The 13648-nt window shown below is 42.1% G+C and overlaps 1 protein-coding gene across 5 annotated transcripts in view; it reads right to left on the reverse strand.

The window, feature by feature from the left end:
- enpp2 (ectonucleotide pyrophosphatase/phosphodiesterase 2) overlaps positions 1 to 13648 on the reverse strand; it is a 174160-nt gene that overhangs the window by 104703 nt on the left and 55809 nt on the right. For all 5 annotated transcript variants that reach the window (XM_073028615.1, XM_073028813.1, XM_073028533.1 and 2 more), the window contains 4 exons: positions 11662 to 11722; positions 8701 to 8798; positions 2209 to 2288; positions 107 to 226 (listed from right to left, as the gene is read on the reverse strand). In XM_073028615.1, the coding sequence (XP_072884716.1) occupies positions 107 to 226; positions 2209 to 2288; positions 8701 to 8798; positions 11662 to 11722 (359 nt within the window). The remainder of the gene's footprint in view (positions 1 to 106; positions 227 to 2208; positions 2289 to 8700; positions 8799 to 11661; positions 11723 to 13648) is intronic.

A 13648-nucleotide genomic window follows, 5' to 3' on the forward strand; every position in this document is an offset into this window, starting at 1 on the left:
AATTAGTTTCTGAAACATTAACAGTGTTTTCACTGATAGATGGATAGGGACGTACTGTACTACTACCCTCTCCCAAGGTTTCCAACTGAAAAGCAATAGAACTTACTGGCTGTCCTCCCCACCATCGAGGATTGAATTTTTCTCTGCTCCGAAGGCTGAAGTTGGCATCAAACACAGGGTCATACATTAAGTTTCCAACAATTCCGTGCGATTCAGGATAAAGTCCCTTTGTATGAAAAACAAAAATGCATTCATTAAATATGCTCTTTGATAGTCAGAAAGTACAGAGTTTTTACACAATCACTTAACAAGAGAAACTGTATATTTAGAATCTATATGTAGCAACTTAAAACTGGAACACTCTCTTCCTCATTTAGTTATGCATTGACAAAAGTAAGAAAACAAGTATTTGTGTTTAGTTGCAAAAGCCTTAGGCACTATACGTATACAACGAGGGAGCCCAAGACTTTTGCAGAGTACTGTAGTAATTTTATGTATTACATTGTACTGCTCCTGCAAAAAAAAAGCAAATTTCATGGCACACGTGGATGACGATAAGCCCGATTCTAAAATGGGTCTCTATTTGTGGACCGAGAGTGGGAAGGGGACAGAGAGCGGAGAATCATGTTTGGGAAAGGGGAAGGGAGAGGGGAGAGAGCGGGAGGCATCAGAGACATTCTGTAATGATCAATAAAGCAATTGTTTAGAATCAAATGACCTTGCCTGGTGTCTCAGGGCTGGGTGTGCCCGTGGCACTCCTTCTCTGCCACCTGTTCTATACCGCTCCCTCAGCACTGCACTTCATCCTCACCACTCCCAACATCCTTTCCTCCTGCCAAATTTACAAACTCGCTCTCCGCTCCAGGTTGACAAAAGGTCTTAGGCACCCTAGCTACATATACAGCTAGGACTTTTGCACTGATGTGTTCATTCATTTCCACAGATGCTGCCTGACTTGCTGAGTTCTTCCAGCATTTTGTGTGCTGCTCCAGATTTCCAGCATCTGTCGAACCTCCTGTGTTTATTGGGAGAGCCAGAAAAATGGGGCTGAGAGGGTTAATGGATCAGCCATGGTGAGCTGTAGGAGCAGAATAGCCTAATTCCACTCCTTTGTCTTATGAAATTACGTTTTCCCCCTGTATTTCAGCTTTGAATGCTTTGATTATTCAACAATTTCAAAACCTAGAGTGCAGAATGTGCTCAAAGAGTAAAAATTAGTGAGGGGATGGAGCAAAGTACTGAGATGTTAACATCAACAAAACTGCCTTTAATGAATCTCAGAGATTTTATTTCCCCTGAGTACACAGTGCCTACAGTATTGTAGCACTTTAACACAGATTAGTTTAAAATCAGGCTTGTCAGAGCAGTACTCAATGAAAAACCAAAAAAAAGTTAAAGTTCCTCACCTTAGAAATGATTTATTTTTCCTTTTGCTTTCAAAACTTTATACATCATCATCATTATGTGCTTTGTCGTATGCCATGGTCTTTCCTTGACTTAGATTGTTTTTGGCTATTTTTTTAATATAAACAGAAATGCTTTGTTGTTGCCTTCTTCTGGGCAGTGTCTCTACAAGACTCCTTCCCTCCGCTAGCCTGCAGGTAATCCTTGAGCAAGGTGTGCCACCTGCTTAGATCCCCCCACCCGATCAGGGTCACCTGAAGCCATAGGAGCAGGTCGTCACATGAGCAGCTGGTGCACATCACAAGTCCTGGTTATGCAACCACCGACGCCAGGCAGACAAACTCTGAAGAGTATTGATAGTGGCTGGGGGCAGCTGTGTTGTAGAGACACTGACCAGAAGAAGGCAATGGCAAACCACTTCTGTAGAAAAATTTGCCAAGAACAGTCATGGTCATGGAAAGATCATGTTCGTCTACGTCATACAACACAAACAGAATTTAACAAACGAACCAACTTCTGACTGTATGTTCCTGTCTCCTTTTCAAATACACTGCCTAAATTACCACAAATGAAGGAATATATTATGGTACATTCTTAGCTGTTTTTAACCAAGTGTCATCATGTCAAATACGTAGCCATCACATGACAGGTGATCAGCAGCAATTTGGAATGAAGGTTTGTATTATTTAAAAAATGCAGAAATCAAAAATTACTCAGTTTAAATGTTTATAAATTGATTTGTCAGGCAATAAAGAAACTAACTTTCTCAAAGTGGAGCAAAAGCTTTATAAATGTAGTACTTACAGTAGCAAGAGTATACATATTGGGGAAGGTTTTTGTTGGATAAACTGGCCTCATGTAGGGGGCATGAGTTCCACAAGATCCTAATTAAAAACAAACATTATGTAGAAAAAAAAACAGGGTTATAATATTTGACATCTGTGGGAAATAAGCACTCGTGAAGTTCTAAAAGCTACCACAGAATATACAGCTGAGGTTTGATGTTATTCTTCAGTGATAAACTTGCAAAGTAAACTTTGTTACATTTGGAAATACTCTCTAACCGGATTTCTTTCATCAAGTTCTTGCAGAATTTATGATCAGAGCAGCACGTTAAATTTGCATCTGGAAGTTATTAAATGTGTTATATCCATGCAAAGCCTAAACCCTTTCAACTATAGAAATGGCAAACTAAGTAGGCAAAATAGTTACCAAATAAAATTTTTAAGCAACAAGCTATATGCTAATAATTTTACCATTTACTTCAAAGAATTAAGTATCAGGGTATCTCTGCAATAGTCTATTTCACAAAATCAGATTTAGATTTATTTATCACACATACGTACATCGAATCATAGTGAAATGTGCCGTTTGCATTAACAACCAACACGCTCGAGGGTATGCTGGTGGCAATGCACAAGTGTTGCCACACATTCTGGTGCTGACAAAGCCTGCCCACAATGCTCAGCAGAGAACACAGAACACACCAAGTGACAAAGCAACAGCAGCAACACCTTATACTCTGTCCGGGTAGCCTCCAACCTGATGGCATGAATATCAATTTCTCCTTCCAGTAAAAAAAATTCCCTTCTCCACCCCTCTTTGGCCTCCTACCTCTTCTCACCTCCCTCGGTGCCTCTCCCCCTTCCCTTTCTGCTATGGTCCACCCTCCTCTCCTATCACGTCCTTCCTCTCCAGCCTGTTACCTTTCCCACCCACCTGGCTTCACCAATCACCTTTTATCTATCCTCCTTCCCCTCCCCCAACATTTTTATTCTGGTATCTTTCCCCTTCCTTTCCAGTCCTGAGAAAGGGCCTGGGCCCGAATCGTTGACTGTTCGTTCATTTCCATAGACGCTGCCTGACCTGCTGAGCTCCTCCAGCATTTTGCGTGAGTTGCTGTGGATTTCCAGCATCTGCAGAAGCTCTTGTGTTTATGAGCAGCAAATCAAGCCCCATCCCTCCCACACACGCAGTCCTCTCACATACCTCCTGATACTTTTTAAGTCAACGGAAATCAAAATTAGGAGACATTTCAAACTCGCTGCTGAGCCACTGTCAGACATTTACACAATCACATACACTGTTCCCTCTAACCTGCACAGCCACACTGTAACTGAAATGCTCCCACGCACACAGTCGTTGTTGCCATGCAGATAGAATTTTCTTTAAAATAATGTTTTATTAAAGTGTTGCAATTTTCGGCGGTACAAATATATCCTACTCAGAGCAGTGGTTGGTCCTCGCTGCTGTAGAAAAAAGTTAGTGTCATAGAAAGGTGCAGCATAGAAATACACCCTTTGGCCCATCTAGTCTGTGCGGAACCATTTAAAGGGAACATTGATCACATCATCAGTCTCTAACCCAGTGTCTGAAAAGCCTTTTCTATTTTGATGGTTTTAGTTACCCTAACATAGCCACATCTTACCATATAACATGGAGCAATAAAAAATACACTTTTTATGCAGTTACTGTAGAGACAGAGAGTTCTGCTTTCTCCAATTGCTACTAATGTTATTTTTGGGTTTTCAAAGAGAACAAGGCTTGATTCAAACCACAGATTTGTTTGACTTTGCTTGTGAATGTTGTACTTCTTCATGCAAATCCAGTGAAAGACATTTACATGTAGTTTAACTCTTTCCTACTTGAAAACATTCATCACTTTCCATAGGAACCAACAAGACTATCTGGGTATACTGAATTGGAAACTTACGATGAAACATCTCCCCTCTCATCTCTCAAAAAAATGAGGCCTGAAAATGTATCAGTGGAACGTCTACCTGCCCATTGCCAGAATCCTACGTATAGCAAAGATTTTGATAAGATTGAAAGAGTGTCCAGAAAATTTACAAGGATGTCGCCGGGATCTGAAGACCTGAGTTATAGGGAAAGGTTGAATTGGTTGACTTTATTCCCTAAAGCGTAGGAGAATGAGGGGAGATTTGACAGATGTACACAAAATTATGAGGGCTACAGTTACAATAAATGCAAGCAGCTTTTTCCTCTGAAATTGGGTGGTGAGGTGGAGATCAGGGAATAGTTTCTAATTTTCAAAAGTAGAACCTCTGTTATTTGTTTTCTGTTTTTTAAATTTCAGAAGCAATACCTCTGATTGTATAGAGTGGAGGTACCATACATCTCTACCAAACTAAGTGTAAGGTGCTCCCTTCACCAGCTGGCGGGTCGCCCTTGGGCAAGGTACAGCTCCCGCTTAGCCCCTCACTCCCAGTCAGGATCACAGGAGCCATGGGAGCAGATGGTGGATGGTGCATATCACAAGTCCTGGCTATGCAACCACTAACACCAAGCAGACAATCTCTGAAGAGTATTGATAATGGCTGGGGTCACCCGTCTTGTAAAGACACTGCCCAGAGGCAGTGATGGCAACCACCTCTGTAGAAAAAATTGCTGAGAACAATCATGGTCACCATGATCGGCTACATTATATGACACAGCACAAAATAACAATGATGATATACGATTCTGAGGGGTCTAGCCAAGTTAAATGCAAGCAGGCTTTTTCCACTGAGGATGGGTGGGACTAGAACTAGTGGTCACGGGTTAAGAGGGAAACGTGAAATATTTAAGGGAAGTCGAGAGGGAGTTTCTTCACTCAGAGGGTGGTGAGAGTGTGGAATGAGTTGCCAGCAGGGGTGGTGGTGTGAGCTTGATTTCAACATTTAAGAGAAGGTTGTATGGGTAAATGGATAGGAGGGGAATGGAGGCCTGTGATCCGGGTACAGGTCATTAATAAAAAAGTAAAGCAACTTTAGTGATGTCTTGCACAACATTGGTCTCTGCTAGAAGAACCATGGAGAATAGAACGTGATCAAGTAGATGTGCGAAGTAAAGATCGCCACTTTGCTTATTAGCAAGAATTCCTTTAGGATCTTTCAAGTCAACAGCCTCAGTTTAACAGGTCAACTCTTTAACAGTCGATTATTTATCACCCTGGAGGTGGGTGGAGGGAAAGGGCACGATATGTTTTACATTTAATAGCAGCTGCCATACATAGATATGTCATTATTCAAAGCTGATTAGGATTTAGAGAGAGCTTTACACTAAACCGGACCAATTTTTTTAAAATTTGGAGTGGATCCCAATTTTTAAAATGCACCATTCATGGTGCTGGAGTCAGTCCGAATCAACTCAGAATTTATTAGTTCCAGTTTTTTGGGGAAATTTTGCAAAGTTTACTGGGATTTTCAAATTTATCTCTTCCTTACAACACTTTCTTAAATGCAGAAGACTCTTCACCATCAACTGAACAGTCTTAAAGAAGCTAGGAAATCAAACACCTCTGCTAGAAGTGGTGGATGTGGTCTCCATTCAACATTGAAGATAGGTTTGGATAGGAACATGGATGGGAGGGGTATGGAGGGCTACAGTCCGGGTGCAGGTTGATGGGAGTAGGCAGATTAAGAGTTCAGCATGGACTAGATGGGCTGAAGGGACTGTTTCTGTGCTGCAATGTTCGATGATTCTATGCCTCTAATCAAAGTCTAACCACAGATGTCTGTCTCAGGACAGATCCTCTGAAATGATAACAGCAAGGAATTTAAAGTTGCTGATCCCCTCCACCTCTGATCCCCCGATGAGGACTGACTCATGGACCTCTGGTTTCTTTCTCCTGAAGTCTATAATCAAATTCTTGGTCATGTAGACATTAAGTAAGATGTTGTTGTGGCACCACTCAGCCAGATTTTCAATCTCCCTCCTCTATGCCGGCTTGTTATCACCTTTGAGTTGGCCAACGAGAGTGGTGTCGTCAGCAGACTTAATCTGGCATTGGAGCTGTGCTTTGCCTTACAGTCACACGTATAAAGTGAGTAGAGCAGGAGGCTAACACACAGCCTTATGGTGTAGCTCTGCTGATGGAGATTGTGGAGGGGATTTCACTGCCAATCCAAACTGTCTGCAAGTGAGGAAATTGAGGATCCAATTGGACAAGGAGGTATTAAGGCTAAGGTATTGAGGTATTTGCAACATTTAAGTGCATAGAACATGTACATTAAAATGAATGCATTCTTCTTAATAATTAAATGGTTTCAATACTATTTAATAATGAGCCATTTGTGTCTTTGCAGTTCAGAACTGTATGTAGCAGCCATGTCTGTGTAAGCAACAATCATTTCATTTGAATATCCACCATCAGTTGCTTCCAGACATCACAGAGATCAAACCTTTACCTTATAGTGATGTATAAAATCGCAAGGAGCATGGATAGGATGAATCCACACAGTCACCCCAGGAAAGGGTGACTGAGAAGTAAAAGGTGACCAAGAGCCAAGAGGTACAGGTATATAGGACCCTGGTCAGATCCCACTTGGAGTACTGTGCTCAGTTCTGGTCACCTCACTACAGGAAGGATGTGGAAACTATAGAAAGGATGCAGAGGAGATTTACAAGGATGTTGCCTGAATTGGGGAGCATGCCTTATGAGAATAGGTTGAGTGAACTTGGCCTTTTCTCCTTGGAGCGAGGGAGGATGAGATGTGACCTGATAGAGGTGTATATGATGAGAGGCATTGATCGTGTGGATAGTCAGAGGCTTTTGACCAGGGCTGGAATGGCTAGCACGAGAGGGCAGTTTTAATGTGCTTGGAAATAAGAGATGTCAGGGGTAAGCTTTTTTTTTTATAAACGCAGGGAGCGGTGAGTGCATGGAATGGGTTGCCAGCAGCGGTGGTGGAGGCAGAAACGATAGGGTCTTTTAACAGACTCCTGGATAGGTACATGGAGTTTAGAAAAATAGGGAGCTATGAGTAACCCTAGGTAATTTCTAAAATAAGTACGTGTTCAGCACAGCATTGTGGGCTGAAGGGCCTGTATTGTGCTGTAGATTTTCTATAAAAGTGAATCAGAAAGTAGAGGGCATAGGTTAAAAGTGAGATAAGAAATATTTAACAGGGGCAACTTCTTCACAGAGGATGGTGCTTTTATGGAATGAGCTGCCAGAGGAAATGGTTGAGGCAAGTATGATAACAGCATATGAAGCAACAAGCATCACCTTTATTCGCCATATACATTTACATGTATTAGGAATTTCCTGTGCTGTGCTGGTCAGAGCTCGACATGCAACAAGAAACTATTCAACAATTACAAAGAGTTATAATCAGTATATAATTATATGAAGTTAGAGGTTAAAAGATTTAAAAGACCTTTGGATGGATTAATGGATAGGAAAAGTTTAGAGAACATTGGGTTAAATGTGGGTACATAGGGTTAAATGTGGGTACATAGGACTAGCTTGAAAAAGGATCTTGTGCTCTCCCGGCATATATGACACGTAAACTCCTCTTGGGCCTCCAGCTGGGTCCAGGTGTCAATTTTAACCGACGCTTCGATGACAAACTCTTCCATCTTCATCAGGGATGATGTCCAGGCACATCTAGTCCAGTGACATATATACTCAGCTCCCATCATCCTTCCCTCCTGACTGGTTAGTCCCCAACCAATCAGGTTTCCACTGTCTTATTCCAATGGTTTCCTTCTCCTGACAGTCCCAAATGCCATTGGCAGATAGCAGGTCTGTCCATTTGGGTTACCCGGAGAAATCAGTGGTATCAGTGGTAGCATACACAACAACCACAGGATTGACTTTGATGGTACAAAACTACTGTACCATGCCAATAACTTTTGGGACCGCCTGGTGAAGGAAGCCATTGAAATAAGAGTAAAGAATAAGAATTTCAACAAAGACGAAGGTCTCGCTCCAAGTAAAAACTGGAATACAATTTTAAACAAGGTGAGACAGCAGAAACCTGATGGGTTGAGGACTAACCAATCAGGAGGGAAGGACGATGGAAGTTGAGTATATATACCACCGGACTAGACCTACCTGGGCATCATCCCCGATGAAGATGACAGAGTTTGTCAATTATGATCGACACCTGGACCCGGCTGGAAGCTCAAGAAGAGTTTATGGGAATTAGCCTGGTCAGCGTGGGTGAGTTGGGCTGAAAGGTGACGTTTTGGGTCTCGGCCCGAAGCATCATCTCCACAGATGTGGCCTGGCCTGTTAGGCTCCTCCAACATTTTATGCATGTTACAAAAAGATCGGCTTCTGTGTTGCACAACTTTATGACTTCCTAAGTTTATAACTGAGCTTCTGAAAGGACAGTACAAATCACAGAACTTCTCCAAACCAAGCTGCTTTGAACTATAGGAGCATAAATTCATTCAGAATTCCCAAGTCTGAATTTGATTCAACTCAATCTGATCAACATTTCACAAATATCCCTTCTTTTAATACGCAAAAAGCGGAGTGGAAATGAAATGTAATTGAAGCCTTACTCAGTTTCTCAATGTTGGGCATGACCTTGCTGCCTTTCTTCATATACGAAGCACGAAAGCCATCCACAGAGAAAATGATCAGTGGGGGACGAACAAAGCTACAACATACAATGCATTCATGTTAAGAGAAAGATCAAGACAATAGCCATTTTAATTACTACTAAATAAGTTATCTTACGCTACTAATGGCAGCATGGTACCATAGCATATCGCCTTACAACATCAGCAAACACCAGTTGGGTTTCAATTCTGCCACTGCCCGGAAGGAGTTTGTAAATTCTCCCCATGACCCGAGATTCTTCCAGGGGCTCCAATGTCCTCCCACATTTCTAAAATGTACAAGTTGGGGCTACTGAGCTGTAAGCATACTATGTTGGTGCCAGACACATGGCAGCCCAATCCTCGGACTGTGTTAGTCGTTGACACAAAACACCATATTTCACAGTATGTTTTGATGCACGTGAGAAATAAAGCTCATCTCTCTCTTATCTCTCTAATTACACTCAGGGACTTGAAGTACAACCATTCCTCGATCTCCTCCAAGAGGACCAGAACCTTGTCATAGGGCTTGGAGGCTTGCAATGTTGGCTGGAGTCAGGGCTTTATGCTTTGGCTCTTGGTACGGTCACCAATGGCAAACAGGTCAAAGGGCAGAGGCCAGACTAAGAGTGGTCCACTGGTCCTCCAGGTTAGGAGGTTCAGTTCAAGGCTAACAACCCTGACTGGTCAAACAAAACTGCTATGGAAACATCAATGAAGAATCTTTCTACATCTGAGTGCAACGGTATTCCCGAGTCTCCACCCTGGCATTGCATGACTGACAGTAGTGAAAACTGAGGGGAAGTCACTGACACGATGGAGGAACATCCCCAGAGCTGCAGCATCTGCCTTAAACGCCAGTGGTGTAACGGGCAGTAAGAAGGAAAAAGACTCCTCAATTTACGCAAAGTTTGGGTTGCTGGAAAATGTTTTGAAAGAGCAATAATTTGTAAATCAAAGGTTATTATCCAAAAACTTAAACTGGATGTTTGCACATCAAGGAAAACACCCCAACATCATTAGAGAGCGAGATTTGTCACACGTACATCAAAATATACAGTGAAGTACATCGTTCCCGATGTGCTGGGGGCAGTCCACAAGTGTGAGCATGCTTCCAGCACCAACACAGCCTGCCCACTCTAACCCACATGCCATTTTTGGAATTTGGGAGGAAACTGGAGCACGTGGTTATGGGAAAAACAACAAACAGCAGTGGAAACCGAACTACGATCTTCCAATCACTCGTGGACAAACTGCTATAGTTACAGTGCCGCCCATTTCCTCTGCACTTTCAAAATACAGCTACCATATTAGAAAATTCAGTGGCCACTATTCCTAATTATCATTTAGCTGGTTCCTTAAGGTTGTTATAGTCAGTGGTGGTAATAGGAACGAGCTCTCACTACCTATTAAATGCTCTCAGTGATGTGTGCCTCAACTAGCCTCTGACAAGTCCAGCACCCGGCCTTCACATGTGGCTTAGCGACCAAGCCCAGTGGAACTATTTCTAATGACAGGAGAAGGGGCAAAAGTGGGTTACTGGCGACTTAAAACCAGTCGCTTTGGGCAGAGGGACTCATCAGCCACGGTTGGCAGCTCATCTAGGGGGAAAACTCAGATCTTGTGATCTCAGACCTCCGCTGCCTTGCAGCTATAACCCCTGATGGGAAAGACTTCAGGGGTAAACCCCGAGGGAAAATTCCAGAGCTGGAGCACCTAAGGCAGTCCTACATTGAGTTCAATGTTGACTGGCAACACCTGCAACACCGCTGGTGTCAAACTATGTCTGTCTCTGTTGTTCCTTTGGGTTGATCAGCTGTGAGGAGAGGGGGAGCTTGCTACATGGGCAACAGCTTGCTCTCCATATCGTACTGCCCTGGCTTGCGTATCAAGACAACTAGGAGGCAATACCCATCGTCAACTCTGACTCTCGGAGGCCCTCACCTCACCTCATTTAGCTGTAGTAGTTGTTCTTTCTAGAAAGAAATATAATTTATGAAAGCATATAAAGTGCAGAAAAAATAGATGGCCATTATTCCTAATACCATTTAGCTGTAACAGTTGATCTATCTAGTAAGAAATGTAATTTATGAAGGCATATAGTTTCAGACAGTTCTTAAACAAAACCTACGTTTTAAACCAATGTCCATTTCTACTGGTTCAGGAAATATTTGACATTTCCAAACAGGTTGAGCAGCAACAAAAAAAGAACAGTTCAAAACAAAATTTTGGACTAAGTTTGTACTGGAAAGCTAAATTTCAAATTGATTACTGGTAAAATGCAGGGTGCTATGGTGTGATATGTCCTGTGGTCACCAATTCTAAATTCAAAAGGAAAGAGATTACAGTTGAATACATTACCAAACCTCTAGCAATCAAAAGTTTGCTCAACTATGCCAACCAAGTGTAGAGTTTCCAAACTAATCAACTTAATTAGAGGTGTTCACTTTGGTTTCTAGAACACAGAACATCACAGCACAGTGCAGGCACAACATTGAGCTGACTTTTTGACATACTCTAAGATCAATCTAACCCTTCCCTCCCACCTAACCCTCCATTCCTCTATCCTCCATGTGCCTATCTAAGAGCCTCTTAAATGTGCCTCTCCCACCACCCATGGCAGTGTGTTTCACAAACACACAACACTCGGTGTAAAAAATATACCTCCAACATCTCCCCTATACATTCCCCCAACCACTTAAAATTATGCCTCCTCGGATTAGCCATTTCAACCCTGGGAAAAGGTCTCTGGTTGTCCACTCTATTTGTGTCTATCATCTTGTACACCTCTACTGAGTCACCTCTCATCTTCTGTCCATCCAAAGAGAAAAGCCCCAGCTCACTCAACCTATCCTCAGAGAGAATAACTTTCTACAGACATAAGAGAAAAGCTTGCAAAGAGAAAAACAGGTTTCTGCATACCCTGCTGGACAATCCAGTGTTTTCAAATCTTCACAATCTTCATTGACCCAACGTATCTCACCTGGTGAGAGAGTTCATGACATAATTGACAAATGATAATTCACCTTAGAAAAAGCAGAATGAAATCTAAGCTACTGTCATATGTAAATTACTGATTGGTTTTCATGAATTCCAAAGAGAAAAGAGATTACAACTAAGAAGTTAATCTGTATATCATCTTCTTTTCAATTAAGAATGAAAATTAGGGCAATTCATTTGTCTATTTATTATACACTTTCTTCTATTTATTTATTTATTAACATACTACGTGGAGTAGGCCCGCCTGGCCCTTCGAGCCATGCTGTGCAGCAATCCCCCAATTTAATCCATTTCATTCAGTTTATAATGACCAATTAACCCACTAACCAGTGCGTTTTTGGAACATGGGAGGAAACTGGAGCACCCAGAGGAATCTCACAAGGTCATACAGATTCTGGAACTGAACACAGGTCACTGGTACTGTAAAGCATTGTGCTAACCACTACTTTACCATGCCACAAGAGATCTATTTAAGAAAATTACTAAAAATGGATTACATATCTTAATGGTTATTATTTTTTTTAATATTTTAAAACACTCAAATTGTTTTTCAAACATATCTATTACGTCAAAAAACCGTAAAGGAGCAATCATATTCAAACCAGACAATATTAGCATCCAAATGCTCCAAAATGAAATCTCATTTACCACGGCAAGGCAAGTGGGGGCGCTATGGTAGTGCGGTGCGGCGGTTAGCATGACAATATTACAGCTCGGGCCGTCAGAGCTCGGAGTTCAATTCTAGTGTTTTCTGCAAGGAGTCTCTGTGCACCCTCGCCCTTGGAGTGTTTCCAGATTCCAGTTTCCAGATTCCTCCCACTGTCCAAAGACATTGAAAATTCAGCTGAGTGGTGTAATAGCAACAACCTCTCACTCAATGTCAACTGATTGTAGACCAGAAGGAAACCAAAGGCTGAGGGTGCACAGAGAACTCCTTACAGAGAACACTAGAATCGAACTAATTAATAACCATTAAGATATGTTACCCATTCTTAGTAATTTTCTTAAACAGATCTCTTGTGGCATGGTAAAGTGGTGGTTATATAAATATAATTGTGAGGAAAGCACAACAGCGCCTCTACTTCCCCAGGAGTCTCCAATGGTTCAGCATGTCATCAAAAACCTTGGCAAACTTCTATAGATGTGTAAGTGGAAAGTGTGCTGACCGGCTGCATTACAGCCTGGTATGGGAACACCCATGCCTTTGAGCGGAAAATCCTACAAAAGGTAGTGGATTCGGCCCAGTACATCACGGGTAAAACCCTTCCAGCCATTGAGCACATCTACATGAAATGCTGCCGTAGGAAAGTGGCATCCATCGAAGATCCCCACCACCCAGGCCATACACTTTTCTGGCTGCTGCCATCAAGTAGAAGGTATGGGAGCCTCAGGACTCAGTTCATCAGGTTCAAGACAGTTACTACCCCTCAGCCATCAGGCTCTTGAACAAAAGAGAATAACTATACTCATTTAAGGACTCTTCTATCTTGTTATGTCATGCTCGTTATTTATTGTTATTTCCACCTGCAGTTTGTTGTCCATTGATCCTACTTACAGTCACCGTCCTATAGATTTGCTGAGTATGCCTGCAGAAAAGCAGAATCTCTGGGCTGCATGCGGTGACGAGTACGTACTCGGATAATAATTTTACTTTGACTAGATTAATCGGGAATGTTGGGGGACGCTGGGTGGCGTGGTTCAAGGGGTCAGAACGGCCAATTCTGTGCTGCATCGCTAAATAAATAAATGCATTTGTAAAGGCCAATGATATTCCAACCACTACCATATAAAATTACCAAACTGGAAGCTACAAATGATAAGAGCTCATGTTTAAATGAATTTGCCTGGCTTCAAATAATTGTGACTTCAATAATGGAAGCATCCAAAGGCACTAATTTCCCTATTCCAC

This window comes from Hemitrygon akajei, chromosome 1, assembly GCF_048418815.1.
Source record: "Hemitrygon akajei chromosome 1, sHemAka1.3, whole genome shotgun sequence".
Classification (NCBI taxonomy): Eukaryota; Metazoa; Chordata; class Chondrichthyes; order Myliobatiformes; family Dasyatidae; genus Hemitrygon; species Hemitrygon akajei.